The sequence below is a fragment of the Rhizoctonia solani genome, chromosome 2 (assembly GCF_016906535.1).
Source record: "Rhizoctonia solani chromosome 2, complete sequence".
NCBI classification, from domain to species: Eukaryota; Fungi; Basidiomycota; class Agaricomycetes; order Cantharellales; family Ceratobasidiaceae; genus Rhizoctonia; species Rhizoctonia solani.
This window is the reverse complement of record NC_057371.1, coordinates 1,080,700-1,100,542: the sequence shown is the minus strand read 5'-3', so window position 1 is coordinate 1,100,542 and position 19,843 is coordinate 1,080,700. Positions and strand designations below refer to the sequence as shown.

General features: G+C 49.8%; 6 protein-coding genes across 6 annotated transcripts; 5 read left to right on the top strand and 1 right to left on the bottom strand.

Annotated features, from left to right (window-relative positions):
- Positions 1-620: 620 nt before the first annotated feature.
- RhiXN_04950 (hydroxymethylglutaryl-CoA synthase) lies at positions 621-4,086 on the top strand (the record flags this gene model as incomplete). Its single annotated transcript, XM_043324766.1, has 12 exons — positions 621-691; positions 753-787; positions 840-922; positions 975-1,101; positions 1,149-1,505; positions 1,560-1,825; positions 1,879-2,307; positions 2,364-2,473; positions 2,886-2,916; positions 2,975-3,076; positions 3,154-3,790; positions 3,839-4,086. 12 exons carry the CDS (start codon positions 621-623, stop codon positions 4,084-4,086), a joined length of 2,496 nt encoding a protein of 831 aa, XP_043177185.1.
- Positions 4,087-4,750: 664 nt separating this feature from the next.
- Positions 4,751-6,032, top strand: RhiXN_04949 (NmrA-like family domain-containing protein 1; the record flags this gene model as incomplete). Its single annotated transcript, XM_043324765.1, has 6 exons — positions 4,751-5,060; positions 5,134-5,269; positions 5,313-5,415; positions 5,477-5,536; positions 5,611-5,774; positions 5,828-6,032. 6 exons carry the CDS (start codon positions 4,751-4,753, stop codon positions 6,030-6,032), a joined length of 978 nt encoding a protein of 325 aa, XP_043177184.1.
- Positions 6,033-7,145: 1,113 nt separating this feature from the next.
- On the top strand, positions 7,146-10,439 carry RhiXN_04948 (Lipase; the record flags this gene model as incomplete). The annotated part of the gene is made up of 16 exons (XM_043324764.1): positions 7,146-7,316; positions 7,381-7,442; positions 7,497-7,565; positions 7,626-7,707; positions 7,964-8,017; positions 8,074-8,112; positions 8,169-8,223; positions 8,286-8,360; positions 8,896-9,023; positions 9,093-9,226; positions 9,309-9,370; positions 9,551-9,628; positions 9,688-9,798; positions 9,855-10,035; positions 10,088-10,228; positions 10,292-10,439. 16 exons carry the CDS (start codon positions 7,146-7,148, stop codon positions 10,437-10,439), a joined length of 1,590 nt encoding a protein of 529 aa, XP_043177183.1.
- A 1,241-nt stretch (positions 10,440-11,680) lies between these two features.
- RhiXN_04947 (regulation of carbohydrate metabolism-related protein) lies at positions 11,681-14,425 on the top strand (the record flags this gene model as incomplete). The annotated part of the gene is made up of 3 exons (XM_043324763.1): positions 11,681-11,967; positions 12,149-13,134; positions 13,197-14,425. 3 exons carry the CDS (start codon positions 11,681-11,683, stop codon positions 14,423-14,425), a joined length of 2,502 nt encoding a protein of 833 aa, XP_043177182.1.
- Positions 14,426-15,295: 870 nt separating this feature from the next.
- RhiXN_04946 (uncharacterized protein) lies at positions 15,296-16,086 on the bottom strand (the record flags this gene model as incomplete). Its single annotated transcript, XM_043324762.1, has 4 exons — positions 15,296-15,579; positions 15,645-15,782; positions 15,840-15,945; positions 16,018-16,086. The coding sequence occupies 4 exons, from the start codon at positions 16,084-16,086 to the stop codon at positions 15,296-15,298; spliced, it is 597 nt and encodes a 198-aa protein (XP_043177181.1).
- A 678-nt stretch (positions 16,087-16,764) lies between these two features.
- RhiXN_04945 (Forkhead domain) lies at positions 16,765-19,636 on the top strand (the record flags this gene model as incomplete). Its single annotated transcript, XM_043324761.1, has 6 exons — positions 16,765-17,412; positions 17,467-17,989; positions 18,061-18,157; positions 18,206-18,417; positions 18,444-18,886; positions 18,935-19,636. 6 exons carry the CDS (start codon positions 16,765-16,767, stop codon positions 19,634-19,636), a joined length of 2,625 nt encoding a protein of 874 aa, XP_043177180.1.
- Between the last annotated feature and the right edge of the window lie 207 nt (positions 19,637-19,843).

Below are 19,843 nucleotides of genomic sequence, written 5' to 3'. Positions count from 1 at the left end.
AATCGTCTCCGACATCGCCCGCTTGGGTCCAATCCTCTGTAAATTCGTGTTCTTTTGCACCACCACCACTGTGCTCGGCTGGTCCAGATAATCTGATTAGATTCGTTATCTATAAGATCTTGTTTTCTTCGTGTTACCCCCAAACACCATTAAGGATGCGCGTTTGATTTACCAGACGACTGGGTCATTTTTTTTCTAGACATTTTACTGTGCGCTCCTCTCAATGGAAGACCAACCGAGCGCCAGTTATTGTGCGCCAGGAGAGCGGATTTACTGGACCGAGTGGCACGATAATCTTTCGATAATAACAGGCTCAGGTATGATGTCAGGACCCGATAAGGCCGCTCAATAGTATCTTGCTCCTCCCGCTCGTCCGGTTGACGGTCCGCCGACAGTAATACGAGACCTCTTTGGGGGTTGAAAACAATCAATAGTTCTTTTGAAGAGCAGGATGCGCAATCCGGCATGGTGCCCTTGCTGGAACAACCTATTGTTGAGGTTGTTCTATGCTTATTAACCGCCCGCTATTGGTCCGAGACAAGCGCGCGACTGATAACGGTGGTCTACTAAGTAAGTGTCAAATGCTTTGCGCACCGCATATACGGCAATTAGTGAGACACATGTCGTTGGGATTCCGACGAGAAACTTTGGGGAAGCTGACGAATTCGGAATTCCGGGAGCGGTGTCCGGGGTACGCGTTTCGATCGTACGAGCGCGTGTTGTCCCATTTGCTGTTTTTTTACGTTCCCCAGCGCATATAAATACTCGCGAACGAGTCCCGACGCTAGTCAGTTCTCCTTCCTTCCTCCATCCGCTACCTCCCTTGTTTTAATTTGCAGACATGGTCATTAACTTTACCTCTGAGACTGCTCGTCCTACCGATGTCGGTATTCTCGCGATGGAGATGTATTTCCCTAAGAGGGTAAGTCAATTAGTCGCGTTTTTCATTGCGCTTGCTCATTTTGGATCGATAGTGTATCTCCGAAGTCGACCTTGAAGTTTTCGATGGCGTCGCCCAGGGCAAATACACTATTGGTCTCGGGCAAGAATACATGGCCTGCACCGATGACCGAGAAGATATCAACTCGTTTGCGTTGACTGGTATGTAGTTGACCACTTTACTTTGTACGCATCTCATTTGTCCACAGCTGTCTCTTCGCTCCTCGAAAAATACAAAATTGACCCCAAATCTATTGGTCGTATCGATGTCGGCACCGAGACCATTATTGACAAGTCCAAGTCGGTCAAGACTGTCCTTATGGATTTGTTTGCTGAGTCTGGAAACTTCGATATCGAGGGCATCGACTCCAAGAACGCGTGCTATGGCTCCACAGCGGCTCTTTTCAATGCTATCAACTGGATCGAGTCGCGTTCTTGGGACGGCCGCAACGCGATCGTCTTCGCAGGCGATATCGCTATTTACGCCGAGGGCGGTGCTCGTCCCGTTGGTGGAGCTGGTGCCTGCGCCATGCTCATCGGGCCCAACGCGCCTATTGTCTTTGAGCGTGAGTTACACTTGCCCTTCTCACTATTTTTGGTTTCTAACCGTCATTCATTAGCCATTCACGGTACTCACATGGCCAACACCTACGACTTTTACAAGCCCAACCTGTCTTCTGAATACCCTGAGGTTGACGGTCCCAAGTCAATTACCACCTATTTGAGCGCACTTGATAACAGCTATTCTCGCTACCGCGAAAAGACTGCTCGTGCAAGCAAACCCCAAGCCGAAGACCCCAAGTCAGCCATCTCTTTGGAGGAGTTTGACTACTCTGTCTTCCACTCCCCTTACGGCAAGCTGGTTCAAAAAGGACATGCTCGTTTGGTAAGATTTTGTCTGCCAGATTGCTCAAGACCCAATCTAAACGAATCCTTTAGCTCTTCAATGACTTCTTGTCCAACCCCTCAAAATCGGCATTTGCCAATGTCCCAGAAGCGGAGGCCCTTCGCGCCACTCCTTACGAGAAATCGCTCACTGATAAGAACATCGAAAAAACTTTCGTGGCTCTTGCGAAGCCTCTTTATGCTGCATCGGTCGCGCCTACCATGGCCTGTGCCAAACGCTGCGGTAACATGTACACAGGCTCGCTCTACGGTGGTCTTGCCAGCTTGTTAAGCTCTGTTCCCTCAAATGATCTCGTCGGCAAACGCATTTCCATGTTTGCATATGGATCTGGATGTGCGGCTTCCTTCTACTCAATTCGCATCAAGGAATCGCCCCAGGAGATTGCTGAGAAGATGGACCTACTTGCTCGCTTGAAGGCAATGAAGGTCGTCCCAGTAGAGGAGTACGTCTCGGCGATGGCAGTACGTAGATTATTTTTTGTCATGTCTCTCGGCCCAAGCTAATATTTCTGTTGCAGCTCCGAGAGAAAAACCACAACGCTGTGGACTACACCCCCGAGGGCTCGCTCGACAACTTGTGGCCGGGCAGCTACTACTTGGAACACATCGACAGCAAGTACCGCCGCGCGTATGCTCGTGTTCCGCTTGCGTGATGACCTTCCATATTGGATTTATTATATTTGTGTTGTACGCTTTGTTCCCAGTAGTGTCTCATTTAATGTTTCTATAGCTATTTGAATCCATTGATTAATTCAAGCACGTGATTGCCAGAAGATCACCTCAGTGTTTCCTTCTGACCTTGATGGGCATCCCGGCACACGCTGGGGGATCTGGATGTTTTCTTGATTTTTCGACCTGAATACTGGGGTACCTGGGTGGGCTTCGCACCGACTGCATTATTTAAAGTAGAAACACCATAAGGTGGTACTGTGATGATATCTAGAGTTGGAATCAAGGCGACCCAGATCTCGAAGAAAGGAGAATACCCATGCTCAACATGCGGCAAGTGTGACAAGAACTTGGACTTGTTTTTTGTTCAGTGTAGCATTTGTAAACGTTTTTGGCACAATGGTATGTGTGGTTTGCTGGATACTGTAGCCTGGGATTGTTGTTGACTCTATTGAGGTAGGCTGCCTTTATACCCGAGTACCGCAGAACGAAATCATGTGGAGGAATAGCAAAGATCCGAGTGGTCTCGGGAGGGGTTGGAGAGATTGGAAATGTCGTCAATGTCGGGGAATAGGACCTGAAGGGAGGGAGAATCGCCGCATTCGTAAGCTAATACCTACCAAACGGCTTCAATACCAGATCTCACTCCAGCATATTTTGATCACAGAAATTGACCTCACTCTTGAAGATGATGTCGTTGAAGTGGTGCACCCAGCCCCGACTGGCCTTCCTGCCAGACAGGCATCGGCTCCTCTTTTGTTGTCAACTCGCCCCGAGCACTCCCCTCGACTGACCCCTGCACCGCAACCACAGGCTGCTTCTAGAGAGTCAGTTAGCCGCGGGACTTCCCCCGAAGTTATAGTCCTGGATGACGACGACGACGTGATCGAGATCTTGTCTTCGGCTCACCAGTCCCCTCTTCAGCTGGCTACAGATCCTGAACCTGAACCCCCCATCGAATCGCCAGCTGTGATTCTTCAAGATGTACCGATGTTTGATATAAACGACCTAAGTCTGGAGGAGCGCCCACCCACCCCTCCGCCTCCCGAGTTCCCAGTTTTCGCCAAGCAGGTTGATAAGCCGGAACGCCGCTTTCCACCTACCAACAGTGTTCTCCGTCCTAGTCTATCTTTGCCTCCCGCATTACGTGCAGGAGGTCGCACTCCACTTGGACAAAAGATGCAGGATGCAATTATCACTGATAAAATTGTTCAGAGTCTTGGGCTGAGAGGACTCAAAGCTGTTGGCTGGAGAACTGAGAAGCGAGAGCGTATAGGTGCGTGCACTTACCCGATCAAGATACTATCTTATTAAACCATCCCAGCTTCCATCGAGCCAGCCATTCTCCCTGCTTGGGCAAGACCTTCAAACGATAAGGGAAAAGATCGCGATCCTAGGGAGCGTATGCCACGATCAATCACTGAAGTCCGCCTCATACCGCCACGAGCTCAAGCAATCCAGGTCAACTCCGGGTCGGAATCTCACCCTTCGAGGAAACCACGCAAGACATCGGCAGCCGTTCACAGGGACAATACAGTGAAGTTGGAACCCGTTGAGCTTTCCTTTCCCTGAGCTGCCAGGTACCTTTAAAAAGAGATAAAGTGGCAAGCATTTCCATTCGCTAAGATTATTCAGTATCTTCTCAGACAAGCCCGAAGCCGGTAGAATCCAGCCTTCGAGTCTGGTTTCGTGACAGCCTTTGGTCCAACTTAAGCCATTTCTGGAGTGGGGTTCGGAACTATAAATAGCATTGTGCTCTTATCTAAATAGTCAGCGCATGGTAACAGATGTGCCATTAAGTCAGGTTCTTGTATGCGTACCATCGTCGTATGGTGCTGTAATAGTTTACTCTATCTTTCCACTGAATATACTTGGCTCTCATCCTGATGTTAGTTGTACCGCGAGCAATTTCATTCTTATGCGAGGGCGCTGAGGGCTAATATATATTAGGCTCTGAGAAGATCGTGCGCCCCATAGAACGGGCTCCGAACTCTCGATTGAATGCATTGACATAAACATGCTTACCTGTTGCATAATACACACTCGTCATATGGCGTTTCAAGAACCAAAATAGTCTGCTATTGATCTCTGCGGAGGTTCTTCGCAAGCTCCTGCGCGAGGCGCAAGTACAACGTGGAGCCAACTGAACGGAAGTCACTGCTCCGGCCTCTGGCGGATTTTAAGTTATAAAGACTGCGCGCTGGTGCATGTTTTATGCCTTGCTCTCTTGTCAATCATGAAGGTCGTCTTAGTCGTCGGTGCTACCGGGCAACAGGGTTATGCGGTCATCCATGCGTTGGCCGAGTCCAACGAGTATCTATGCTTGGCCTTAACGCGAAACCCCAATTCGCCCAAAGCGCAACAACTGACGTCCTTCAGAAATGTCAAACTCGTTTCTGCTGATCTAAACGATATTCAACAACTCAGAAGTATATTCAAGAACGCCAGGTCTTCAACTACGGGTGAGATTTGGGGGGTGTTTGTGGCGCTAGCTTTTCCTGGACTTGGCGTGAGTGCGGATGGAGAACAAAAACAAGGCAAAGTGGGTCAGGTAGAGCTCATTGTATCACTCTGCTAATCATGCTATTACGCTCGAAGAATATCGCCATTGTTGCTCAGGAGTTTCAGGTCCAGTCGTACATCTACTCATCTGTTATACCCCCCTTATGGATAATAACCCGCCTCCACCTGGACTGGACCGCCACTGTAAAATGGTCCTCGAGAAACACATATCCAATTTGAACTTTCCCTGGACGTAAGTATTTCCTTTTAGTCCATCCAATGTTGATTTCTAGTAGAGGTCTCAGAATTATTCGCCCCGGAGCTTTCATGGAAAACTTAAATCCAGGAATCATTGGTCGAATGACCATGCAACATTTCAGCATTGCCTTCCGGTCGAATGTAAAATTCAATTCACGGTAGATCATTGTTATGCCAACCTACAATTTGCGATATACTGAAGCTGGCTACACGCTTGCAGGCCGTAGACGATATTGGTCGGCTTGCTCGAGTCGTGTTCGACGTAAGTACACAGCTATAACCATTGTAAACGTACGCATAGATGCTAGCTAACAACTATTACAAATTGCTGATTAGAACCCAACAAAGTTTGAACATAAAACTATCGATATTGCTGGAGACAGTCTTACCCCAAAAGAGCTTAACCAAGCTTTTATTCGAGCTACGGGACACGAAATGCCAAGTATACCATGGATCCTGATATCCACTATGCGTCGGATAAGTCCTGCTGTTCATGATATGTAGGCCAACCTCCAGTTCGCTTTCAGGCCATAGTTGACAGTATACTTGGTAGAATCGAGGAGTTCATTCAAGCTGATAGGATGAGGAGAATGGATCCTAGAGGATTTGACGCAAATCTACAGGAAGCCGCGAGCTACTTGAAGCTTACTAGTTTTGAGGAATGGGCTCGAAATTGGAATGATCCTCCTGATAAGGGCGCCAAACAGCACGGAATAACTTTGTGGGGGCTATTCATGGGTAATACTACGTATACTTAATGGTCTCCAGTACTAGACCTTTAACACACTTGTAAAAATTCTGGCTTATTCTTGTTATGGAAGCTGCTTTTGACTTTATCGAGTGCTGCAAGAGATAATATTGACCCGAACACAGAACCATAACCACGGGTGCCCCATCTATCGTTGCAGCTACCATAACCATTCAACTATTAGTAATGGTATGAAATTACTTATTCAGGAAATGGGACCCAATATTTGACAGCTGACATGGCTTCCAATGACACGCATATAGTGCGGTGAGTGGTATCAATTTAATTGTGGTACCATTTATCTGTATAAGCATTTTTATCGTGTTGCGGATTAATAAAGTGTGAATCTAATAAATCGTCGCCAAATTGAACCCGAAGCCTTTGAAGAATGTTCTTTGCGAAGCTTGTTGCGATCGGTAGGAGAACACCAAGCGACTGATTGAACCTGAGCTTGAGAATGGAATGAGAAAAATAGAAGTACAGTGGCTCCCTATTCTTTTTGTTGTATTCTAGACCAGATGGGCGTTGCCTTCTTGCCACCTGCTAGGTTGCCTAAATACCTAGAAAATAGTAGGCTAGCCATGGGCGAGGTACCCTTAAATCCAACTGAGCTGGTCGACCTGGTACGATGGGATAAACATAGGATCAGAGGTTCTTTCTTCCAGTTTAGCACACAATGTCAACGTACAATATTCACAGCAGCGTAGCTGCCTCCCACATTGCGCGTGATCTTGTCAAATAACCGTTAACCGGAAGGGAACCCCATATCCGATCTCGAAGGCGGCATTTATTTATGGTAAACCTGATTCTTTGAGTCTATCTTTAGTAGCTTTGCATGCGAGCCATCATGATCCCATGTGCGACAAGGATGAAGCTACTGATCATATGATCTTACCTAGTGAATTCTCCGTTCGCGCATCGCGCGCGACCTTGTGCACAAACTGCGTTTTCTCACCAATGCGAGCAGAAAGTTTGCAAAAATAACACCTTACCTCAGTCTAAACAGCAAACATGTTCGAATAAAATGTGAAACAAGTTTAGTATACGGAGGTATCCCTTGTTCTCCCCCGGGCCACAATCCAGCTTACGCACCTACAACCGAAGACAGTACTCTTTTTTTATTATGGCTATTCTGAGTGTTTTACTGTTCGCCGGTGTTGCTATTGGCGCACCGACCTTGGTGGATCGGAGCACCACTGTTTCGATCATGTCAGCTGGGCTATCTCTACGTATGCCCCTTACGCTAGCCTGGCTTCTGCAGCCTACTGTAGCACTGCGAATACCTGGACTTGCGGTAAGTCTATGCATCACTGTGTGAATTGCATATTGAAACGTTGGCTGATGTAGCCCAATGCAAGAATTTGCCTGGTTTCGTTCCTTATGCAACCGGTGGAGATGGTGATTCTGTGCCTAAATGTAAGTCAGTTTATTGCAATATTAAATCAATATACCCTTAGTCTATTTCCTTCGATAGGGTACGTTGGTTGGTGGCCTGCTCAGCTACAGTAGTCGTTGGTCACCAGGGGACCAACCCCGCTCAACTGTGAGCTATATGCACACAGAATATTTGAACACCATTTATGCTTATGCCCCCTTGTTTCAGAGAGTCGCTCCTGACCGATGCTGAGGTAGTTCGGGACAACCTTTCTTCATCTTTGTTCCCAGGCGTGTCGAGTTCAGTCAAGGTATGCGCTCCATTATTTGGCGAGTTGTCTTCTACAATCACGCGGTTCAGGTACATGATGGGTTTATGAAGGCCCAAGCGCCACAGCCACAACGATTTTAGCCGGTGTTAAAAGTCTTCTTAGTGCTCATTCTGCGACCAAGGTCTTAGCTATAGGGCACTCGCTTGGTACGTATATATCCCTTTTGTGAGCGGCTCGACCCTAATGTACCTATTGTAGGTGGAGCAATAGCTACACTGGATGCTTTGTACTTTAGATCAATCTGCCTCCGACCGTTTCGATCAAAGCCGTCACATTTGGACTCCCCAGGGTAAATTTGCCAACCCAACTTTCTTACAACGTCAGGCTAAATGAAAAACATTACAGGTCGGGAACCAAGCGTTCGCAGACCTAATTGACTCACAAGTATGATCTTTGCTCACTCGTAAAGAATACGTGTGCCTGATTAATACACTTTTTAGATCACGGACTTTTCATATGTGACAAATGAAAAGGATCTCGTCCCGATCCTCCCAGGTGAGATTTCAACTGGGCGTCTACATGGCATGACTCCGAACTCACCCGGTCCGCCATTTCAGGCCGTTTCCTCGGATATGTTCACTCAAGCGGCGAGAAACATATAGTTTCTGCCGGCTCCTGGTATGCTTGCGTCGGTAAGTATCGAAAACATCTATAACCAGGTGCAACCGCCCTGATCGCAGTGGCTGTGAATAGGACAAGATAACACCAGTGTCGATTGTTCGACCGGTGCGGTCCCTAACATTTTCGACGGCAACACTGACGATCACGCTGGCCTTATGATGGGGTCTATATCGGGAGCGACACTGTTAAATCACACATGAACTCAAATATACTACGTTTCAAGCCCAGAACAGGGCAAGTGGCTATGTATCTTACGGGTTCTTTATTTCATTCTTAAATTTGAGGGTGTCATCCAGTATATGTATGGTTGCCTGATTATGAGGTTTACCTAGGGCCAGAATAGGAAATAAATTACGTATATAGTACATGAGGGACGAGCATGCCACGCATATCCCCCACATTGTCCTATTCCCTCGTTGATCACAATTGGAATGATTCTATACATTCGGAGTTTGCTTCGACCCTCAATACCCCACCCCCTATTACGATTTTCAACTTTTTTTTAAACAACCACATACTCAAATTTCGCTGCAACATCCAAATCAGGCCCAATCCCCAGCTCACCCAATCGTGCCGACGCAATGAACGTCCCGTCTCTGCCGAAGATGCCCCTCAAACTTCACACAGGCTCAGATTCAGATGATATACCATTGCCAAAGATGTTCACCCGACGGGTAAACCCATTTTATTACGTCCTGTAACGTATACGTACTGACTTTTTTTCTTTCCCCGTCATGTCAAAGCTGGATATTATTATCCCAGCGCATAGTGCCCAGGAAGCCCGACTCGGCGCGCAGGTCGCCAGGTACGCGATCACATCGGGCGTTCGGCTTGTCGACGTTCTATCTTCCTACACGGCCGAAGAGGCTAGGATATAGTAAGTACTGGGTATACTCGGCGTTGTGGCTCGGCCATGAGGGAACAAAGTTTGATGAGGTCCATTGCCCGTCTTTGCCTAGTGCGGACATGACCATGAGTGCTCAGGACGAGGAAGAGGCGTGGTGCATCGATGGACAACTAGGTGAGATGAGGTTACGTCGCAATTTGCTGTTATATAATAATAGAGGATGGGACCGGGTTCTAACTTCCTACTTGGGGGAGTTGTCTGGGCCATGTGTCGATCGGGAAGTCCGGATAGCGGCATGACCAGCGATGCACTGTGATTGCCGGGGTTTGTGGGTTTACTAAGCCGGTTGCTTAGGAATGTTTACCTTGAAAGTACCTAAAGAAGTATATCAGTCACTGGGAATCACCGGAAAGGATGTGAGTGGCGCATATAGTAGGTGGAGCCTTGCCATTTTAGGTGCATTGTGGGCTAACGAGGGCGCCGTATATCAGTTATCCAAGTTGATCTCAAAGATAAGACAACCAAGCTATACTCTCATGCAAAGGACGCAATTGAGAAGTGGGACAAGAAATGGGATGTGTGGACTGTTGAAGGTATGAATGGTGAGTGGGAAAGGGTCACACAGCCAGGCACAAAGTTGAACACACTGGATTCCTAGTAGCCGATCGACCGACGACGACACTAGAACATAGAGTGAAGAATACCGAACCTGAAATTATGATCCTCAAGGATGTGCTGGTGCCTACTGGGCTACCTTCGGAGGACGATGAAGACGAGGTATGGGCCGAAATGTTCGAGTGGATAGGCATGTGTACGATTGGTGCAAGCGGCTCCCCAAGGTAAGCGCCTGCATTGAACGATTGACTGGATCTCACAAATGCTATCTGGCAGAATCAGCTCTACGAACCAGGTTAACCCCTATATCTCAAGTTACTCGGCACCAGAAGGATCTAAAACAGGCTCGTTAACTCGGTTCCGTTGGGAGGGGCCATTGTCCCATAAATTCGTTCAAGATACTCTTCAAGTGGCGAGGTAGGCGCTTGATGTCTCTATATATGCACGATTCTCATTACATGTGCGTGTTGGTGTTCCTAGAGAAGGCAACCCAACAGAATTAGTCGCGTTCTCAATGTCGGCTTTTGATCATGTGCCTTGTTATGCATCCAAGTCGCGATGCAAGGCATGTGCAGGAGTGTTTTGCTCAGGGGCATGGGCTTTGGCTGAAAATATACCGGCGGCCTGACGCGCGCGGGCCGACAACCGGGACGCCTTAGTGCGTGACCAGCTCAGGACACCCGAGTAGGAATAAATGAATTTGTTGGATTTTCACATGCTACAACTGTCATCGACTGTCTTGACGTGCAGGGCATGGGCGATCAGTGATCGTAGTCGCGTCGTCGAGGTCATGGGAACAAGTGAGCTGCGTGATGTACATTGCACTGAGCAGAAGGCTCTCATTAAGCGCCCCGGAGCCAGAAAATGCGTTGCTGCACGGGTTGACATGCCTTTGTGGACTTGAAGTGTTCAGGTGATGCTTGATATTAGAACAATGGTCATGTGTTGTCATGCGTGCCGAAGGGGAGTGTTGGAGAACTGGAATGGTGCCAACGTTGGCTCCACTTGGCGCTTGCTGCATTTCGCGGATTAACTCCGGACAACCAATAGGAGGGAGAGAGAGGACAAACTTGGCGAGAGAAGGCTGTTGGTGATTATGAACTCGGACAGGAAAAGCAGGGTTCTAGAGGTTATTGCTAAGAAGGTGGCTGCTGGCGCCGCATACTGGAGCCTATCATGGGAGCGGTTGCGAGCGTTTCAGTTGTTGGTTGGAGACAGAAACCGGGCCGCTAGGCGCGCATACGCTGTCCAAACGATGTGAAAAGTTGAATTTTGCGCAGTCATGAACTGATTAATTGGAGCTCAAGGCGAATGGGGGTTAGCATTACAGGACTGGTGTGCAGGATGTAATAGGTCCGGCCGGCCGGATACTCGGAGGTGCTCGGGTGAGGAAATGTAACGAGCGGCACGTGGCGATTTGGCAGTGTTTGGGGAGCGAGCAATCTGCTCTAGTTGTGTGCTCAAACAAGTCCCAGCCATCCCACCGCCGCTCCACCCTTTACCCGACAACGAGGTGTTGGTTATATACGGGTGTAGTCTGTGCTCTGAGCCGGCTCAACTCGTTTCTCCCTCTTGCCTGGATTGACTCGGACATCCTCGGTCGCCGCGCGTATTCGCAGACACCGCAGACACTCGCAGACGCTCCCAAGCCCATTGGAATACCTGTTCCCTGTGCGTTAAAGAGTATTTATCCCTGCTTTTGTTTCGTGTGCATACAGGACTTGCACGTCGCGTGGTCGCCCGTAGGTGTGTCTTCCCCACCCGATCACCTATTCAAGCCACCCCGCATTCGTCCACACCTTCCAACTCACTATTTCCTCATGCAGTTTATTCACCAGGATATAGCCACTTCCATCTTTCCTCTCTCCCATGGCTCAGTACATTCCTGGCAGCTCCGTCACCATCTCCGCCTCCCTCTCAGCACTCGCCCATCAGCCCGTCGTTGACGATGCCCATGTAGTCAGCAACCTCCCCCGCGTATGTGTCGATTACCTCAGCCACAACTGGCAGGAAGAGGATGTCTGGAAGAGCTGGCGCAGCATGACCAGACACAAACACGAGATTGCCAACGGCGTCCGCCTCGAGAACGCCAGTTGGCGCACCTGGTGGAAGCAGCGGAACAAGCTTCGTACGGTCAGCCCGGAAACACTCAACTGGTCAGTCTTCTTTTCACTCTCTTTACATACTCTCTCCCTCGATCTTCAGCCTCCGACCCCCTCCCCCCGCTTCATAATCTCATTTCATTACCTTTTTCGGGGGTTACATATCTTATCTCTCCCTCCCATTCGGCCCGCTGGTTTTCTTCGCACCCATTAACGCGTCATTGCTTCTTCGCAGGCTCAAAGACAGTGATGTCACTTGGTTGTATGGCCCCTTGCACACTGCGGAACCTGTCCCAGCCCACAAGGAACCCACGCTATCCGACAAGCTTGATCTCATGAAATCAGCCGGGAAAAAGCCTATTCTCAAGCACCGCACTCTCACTGAACTTCTTTCATTACCTCGTCCAGCTTCACCGATTCTCGAATCGTCCGACCTGACCGATGAGGAAAGTATCGACTACAGCACCGAAGCTGGGGTCAGACCACCGCTCGCTCATACCAAGTCTGACACAAACATAATTCGTCGGCCAAGTAATCGAAGAATATCGCCCCCTCGTGTCGCTCAGAGCATGAGTGACAAATCTGCCCATCAAGAGAACCCCGTTCCTACCCTTCAGGTCAACGGGCTCGAAAAGACCCGCTCTCGTGGTAGCGAATCTTCTAATTCGCCTCGAGGTGGATCTTCCGATATCGAGTCTAACAGTGGCAAGGAGCGACGACATATTCATTTTAACACCTTCGTGGAACAGTGTATATCGATTGATAAACCGCGGAGCCCGAGCGGCGACGACGACTCTGAGGACGAGGAGGCCGATGATGACATTCTTGAAATGCGTTCCATCAGCGGTTCCAGCACGACATCGGTTGTGTCCAATATTCGCCCCTCATTTACACGACGTGATTCGAGTGACAAGGACTTGGTTAGCATTGCCCCGATCGCGCCTACTGTTCTCAAATCCTCGGATCCACACCCCGCACCTAGCCCTGCGGTTGTCTTTGTCCCACCTAATGGCTCTTTTTACGAGGGTGAACATCAAATGCTACAATATCACGCTCAGCAACAAAACAACGAGAATTATACGCCACCCCCCGCCAACGTAATAAATTACGCTCCCCCTTCGTCTACCTCTTCTTCTACTTCGTCGCGCTCAAATTGGGAAGACGAAGACGAAGATTACGGCGTGGGGTTTGACTACTTTGGTGGTCCAGATCTTGGGATTGGTCAGGAGTATGCCAACCAAGGCAATCCCCGAGGTAATTCTTACGTTGCTCGCAGCGCCCAGAGGACCAGCCATCATCTGTGTCAAGTGACGTTTCCACCACTCCCACCCAACGAGATGCACAATTGGCTCATAGTGTTGCTGAAGCGCTAGCTGGTCGCAAGGACCGGGAGGACGAGCATGCTACATCCTCCAACTCGTCACACCAATCCGATTCGACTGTCCAAGCTCCGGCTCAGCGATCTCCGGTAGTAGCTAATGGCCGCCATAGATCATCCCTTTCCTCTCAGTCTCCTCCGACGCGATCTCCCCCGCGACCTGGACGGAGCATTTTGAAAAACGCAGATTCTGGAAGTAGTGTCCCTGCCGCATATCGTGGATCATACGAATCTCCCCCGGACTCTGCTTATCTCTCCCCTACAGACCTACGCGGAAGGTCGTTATCTCCGGGGGGAGAGGAACGTGGCCGTTCGAACGTACGAACTCCCCCTGCCATCGAAGAACGGGAACGGAGCTCAAGTCGCGGGACCAGCAGTCCCATCGGCTCGGTCTCTCCTAATTCGTCTAGACCCGGCTCAGCCTTGGGTAGGCGCCGCACAGATAGGGGAAGCGCAACCACAGGGGAGGATGCATCTCGTACGGTGCCCATCGGGGTGGTGGCCAATGCGATCGTGAGTTCGTCTGGGGGTTCTTCCAACAACCGAAAACCAAAATTTGCCCAGGGAACGGCGCGGCCGAGCCTAGTCATCAATCACTCACCCGTATCGAAAGAAGACGCGACAAGTGGTAGCCTTGAGGAAGGCGTCAGCGGCGCCGAGCTCGAGCGCAGACGGGACGATTTCTGGGCAGATTCGACGGACTACGCGCCTCCACCCGTGATACACCAAGCGACCAAATCCGTACAACAGGAAAAGCCACGCAAGGCTGCGGATGATCAGGCACATGCCCAGGATGAGGTTGACGATGGTGGATCTCAGTACAGTTACGTGAAAGGTGGTAATGCGCCTGCCAACAAGACACCGGCAAATTCCCCTGTCATGCATCGCTCGCGACCCCTACCTTCTGAAGTCGACATGGCGAAACACTTGCCCCATGTCTCTACTCCTTTGCCCCCCACTCCTCCCCACACTGCGGCCAGCACAAGCCTAGCACAGAACAAACCCGGGGAGCATGTAGACGATCCCACGATAGTAGGCCGGGCTGTGGACATTGTCCATTCTGCCAAAGGGTACTTTGGTGCGATATGGAACGGGCGTGGTCCAGTTCCGGTTGAAGAAAAGGTAACACCGTAGTGCATTATTTTATTGGAGAGGTAAGCATCCATGTCTACTGGGTGATTTGAGCAACACTGACAACCTCGCCAGACAATTGTTAGTCCATGCACCCAATTCCCGTATGCCATTTTGTTTTACTGTTGCCCTAGCTTTATTTTTCGTGCGCCTCATTTCCGTCTTCCTTGTTCATATTCACTTTTTTTGCGTATGTTTCCTGTGTTCAAGTTCGTGTGCATTACAGTCCCCCCACCTTCCTATGTATAACCCTGCAGTATGATGGTCAAGTCAAAGAGCTCTTCATAGATTTCACTGTGTTTTTGTGCCTTTTGTTTTTTACATTCTTTTTTTTCTACAAATGGTGTGTAGCTGTATGGACTGGTTCATGAAACGCACAAAGTTCCTCTCGATTCTTACTCGGCCGTTGCGCCATTATCGATCTGGGTGCCCGATAACCGTGCGGAATGACGTTTTGGCTTGATCACAGTTGAAATCAGCCTCAGGCTGCTCGCACAGGCTGGCGTGATTCTGAAATTTTCGTTCAATTACCCGACCCGGTCACAGCGCATGCCCAGGGCGACGGGCACCGGCTTTGCCAAGCTTATACTACCAAGTGGTGTGCACGGAGTTAAGAACCTGATCTACGTCGCCGGGAGGGGCAACGAACTCGATATACTTAATTATCCGAGAAAACGACAAATCCATTTTCGTATACGTGGCCCCGAAGCCGATCTGCCTCGCTCCAAAGTGTTTACCAAACGTGTTATTTTGCTCATGTGAAAAGCGGGAAATATGATACATGTAAATCTGTGATTCGATAACCGGGAACCATCAACTTGGTTGATTAATCGACGTCATAGGCACCACAGGGGGGAAGAACGCCGGCCGACTTCAACTTGTTCTGCTCTCTTGCTGTGGTTCTGGAGAGGAAGATTGGAGCATCACAATGTTTGGGCGAGTAGCCAAAGGTTGTGCTCGCGGAACAGGAGGAACGGCTCGCATGAGTATAGAGAGTACGTCCGGGCGTCCGTCATCCGAATCAGGGCCAGAGTCTGAGTCTGAGTCAGAGCCTGAGTCCGAATCCGAGTCTGAGCTAGAGCTTGAGCCGGAATCGGAATCTTCTTCAGAGCTTGACGTATGTGATTCAACTGGTCTCGATTCGTATACACCCAGGCCTAGGTTCTACGTCCAGCAGCCTCCCATGTGAGTAACAGTTAATTTATTTATAAAAGAGGGGTACTTGCCATTTCGATATATTCCTGGGCGGAAGGGTCGAGGTGTTCTATATCGAGGCTGGTGGGATCGGATTGGACTTGCTGCTGGAGCCGTTGCGTCGATTCGTGCATTGCTGGGAGGAATGCTTCGAGTCTGTTCAGTACTGCAAATGTGCAAGTTGATTTAGTAACTGTAGAGGGAGGGGGTCTGAAGGACGTACGGTCATTGTTAATCGGTAAGCAGTATTGCGCAATTCTTCTAGCTCCTTGGAGGAAGACTGATTGTTGGTTCTGGACGGGTGGGCGTTGATTCAAGTAGTCTTCAACCTAAAAGCCAAGAGCGAGATGAGTGATCGCTAGTTGAAGAGGCGAGTGAAATGAGTATAAAGACTCACACACCCGACTTGTGCGAGTTTGAGGGTCTTGAAGTTCTAACAACGAAGAACGAGGTTTGTCGCCGTTACTCATTGTAGTTTAAGCTCAGATTGATTTACAGAGTTGTATGCTTAGGTGGTGATAAGAGGGAGAGTTTAATTGGAAATCAAAATTTAGAGAGGGTGGCCACCTCTGATCATGTGATCGCGTATGAAGACAAAACGCGTCTGCCAGAACAACAAAAAAGTTGCACAGCCTGGTGGAGCTGTTGGATAAAAGAGCACAATGCGTGAATATTGTAAAAAATCGGAGTTTGGAGGGAGGGTTGGTGCGGGTCGATGGAGGATGTTGAGCGGGATGACCGACATCCGGCCCTTCGTTTGCCGACTTCCCAGCACGTGTCAGGGTGCAGTTTGGCAGATTTGCGAGCGACGTCGATGGTTCGAGTCGGAAGCAATGTAAACGACTGACCGACATTGGCTAGCATGAATACGAGCCCAGATGTAAAGAGTAGAAAAATAGAATTTATGCGGTTACTAGGGGTGTTTGACGGAGTCTGAGGCGGCATATGTCCAAATATGGCAGTGTCCAAACAATGTTCTAATCTTCACACCGACCGCATCCAACATTCAGTATTTCTGTGTTGTACATTTCTGCGCAACTTTTTAACTCTCATTTTACTAGTTGAAATCTGCGTTTCTGGGTTGATCCCAGCTGTAATTGGAACTATAAACGATTTTGGTGCTTCAAGACGCAGTTTGCCGCCGTACGATGACAGTAGAGTCTACCACCACAACGGCAGTGTGTATTGATTCTTTAACGGGCAGCTCCTCTCACGAGACGAAGCCTGTGCCGCTATCACCCCCTATCTCACCAGAGGATCAGACCAGTTTGCCCCGACAGCGAAATAAAATTATTCATCAGATTCAACATCGTGCTTCTCCCACCGATTCCTCATCGACAACGACCACCGCTCTGTCTAACACAGCCCCCGCTCCGAATCTGTCAGCTCATCGGCCTTCAACGCCAGAGACCGTGCGAGTCAAGCCAGAAATTACGTCGCCCTCGCCGTCACTAGGCCCCTCGCCATCACCATCACCATCGCCATCACCGGAAGAGGACCCAGACACAACTCTTCGGCCCCTAGTAGACTATTTCCGCTCCCAACACACTGAAAACCAGCATTTGTCCGAGCAAAAGCCAAATCCGACCCCCGACACCCCTTCATCGCCAACAGCCCGAGCCCTGCGCAGTCTTGGGCTTACTCGAGCAGACCTCGCACAACACGCCCAACGCATGAAAAGTTTTCTCGGTGCAGGCGGCCGTCGCGGCTTCCCGTCAGCTGCAGATCTGGCTAGTCTAGATGTCAAATCTGAACCGACCGACTCGGACATGTTGTTGACCCAATCATCCACATCTGTGCGTGTTTCAACTCGGCTATCTTCGCATGGCTCACACTGATCGATTTGTTAGAGTATCTGCCGACAGACATCCGTTGTTTCATACACATCGTCGGCCTGTACAACGACAACTACGGACATTTCGCGAGCGTCATCAACATATCCCAATGTGCCATCAACCAGCACCTCTTTTGATACTACGCCATCGAGGCAACGCCGTGCTGCTCGCGGCCGGCCTATTCTACCTCCACTCCCCCCTTCGTCCCCCCCGCCCATGCTCAGCCCCGTTCGCTCTGGTGAATCAAACCGAACTGGGATAAACTCTTCTCCCATCAGGAGCCCTCTCGCGTCGCCCTCGCAAGCCGGCCCGAGTCACACCTATGCTAGTGCAGATTATGCCAACCCGAACGATCCGCCGTACAATTTGCCGCCCGCCCCCAGGCCGCGTGAAAAACCAGCGGCTTCATATGCGGCACTTATTGGCCAAGCTATCATGAGCGCGATTCCAGGTCCTGATGGCAAAAAGAAGCTTACTCTTGCTCAGATTTATGCGTGGATTTCCGCAGCGTGGCCATTTTACAAACCTGGTGAAGCAGGTGGGTTTTGCACTTTCTTTCCATCGATTATATCATCACACCTCATGTTGAAATTCCTCGTGGTTTATCAGGTTGGATGAACTCGATTCGGCACAATCTTAGTCTTAATGACTGTTTTGTCAAAATCAAGCGTGACGGTCGGGAGAAAGGTAAAGGTAGCTTTTGGGGGTAAGTAACCGAATATGACCAGGTACCTGATCTAACGGATGAGTGCAGTATTCGCGAGGGAGATGAAGATATGTTCGCTAATGGTGGTTTCGTCCGACGCAACTCCGCGGCCAAGAAGCGTAAGAAGGAGCCTACACCTGCCAGAGAAGAGCCTGAATCGTCGCGTCCTGCACCTGAGCCCGCCAAAAGAACCCGAACCAACACAGCATCTGCTGCCCCAAATTATGTCTATGAACCTCCTCATTACCCACCTTTACCTGGTGTGTCGCGTGCGGCCGGGCCAAAGCATCGACTTCCGTTGCTTCTGCTAGTCAACCTCCCAAGCGAACCCGTGCAGCCCCTGCTACGTCGGCCAATAAAAAACCATACCGGTCTCCGGTTGACAATCGTATCCCTTCCTCTTCGCCTGCGCGAGCTGAAAGTGGAAAGCGAGCACAGAGACAGGAATACCAGGGCGACCCGCCTGAGCTCACACCCAACATGAGTTCTAGTCCTGATATCCCAGCTTCGTCGCCCATTTCGTCCAGTCCGCCCCCACAGTCCACCGATGGGGGTTCGGCCGAGCGACCAGCTGTCCCTGAATACTCGACCAAGTCTGGTCTCATGGATATGGTTATAAATAATTCAGCCAAGAAGCGAAAGGTTTCTGGTAGTGGCATTAATCCTAACCGATTAGGTGCGTTGGGTAATGGTTCGCCTGTAATGAAACGAAGACCGAACGGAACCGAAGTAAGTTTCATTTCGGCTATTGATGGGTTTATACTGATACCAGTTTAGGAGGAACCACGAACTATCTACCCCGCATCGATGTTAAATCGCCCCGGATCCCCGACACAACACATCAACCCCCGAGCGACACTCAAAACACGAAGCGAGCAACACGCTCGACGGGAAACACCACCAGTCATACGTCCTGACGATTTACGAACTTCTTCGCGCGGCTCGGAGCCCGTCACTCCTCCTCGGACACTCGAGAAGCCCAGCCTATTCGGTGACTCTGGAAGCGGCGGACTGGACAGGCCCCAATTTGTCGCCCTCAAACCATCAGACATCATCCCAACTACACCACCACGCACGCTTGCCCCCCTAACGGTCGCTACCTCTGCCGAACGCACACCTCTCTCTTACGCCGCATTGCACATGTCCCCATCCCGCCCCTCGGACTTGTCTCACTTTAAAACATCTCTCCATCCTCCTTCAAACGACTTTACTACCCCACTAATGCGTCGCGTACCGTCGTTTAGTGGAATCATGCTTGCCATGCCTACTGAATCGCCGCTCCGCACTCCGCTGGGGTACGGCGGCGCACGCGACATCAATGATCTCAACTCTGGGTGCGCAGAAGAACTAATGATGACCCCTGCGAGCCGGCTCGCGATTGCAGGCACCGCGCCTGGTAATGAACAAAGTCCTTCGATGCTATTCGGAGGAATGTACAGAAGCCCAGATGGGACCTGGGGGCCGCGGCCGCATTGGTAAACCATTCGCATGACATTTTATCACCCTATCTACTACTCCCCATATGATGTTAAGATCCAGGTCTATTCTGTTTAGCTTAAGCATTGTTGTTTTCTTCTTGGATTGTTCTTTCTCGCTTTCTCATTTTTTTTTTACTTTGATCTGAACCAAGTTGAACCGAACTTATGGGCTTATATCCATATGTTTTTGTATCGAGTAACGACTGAT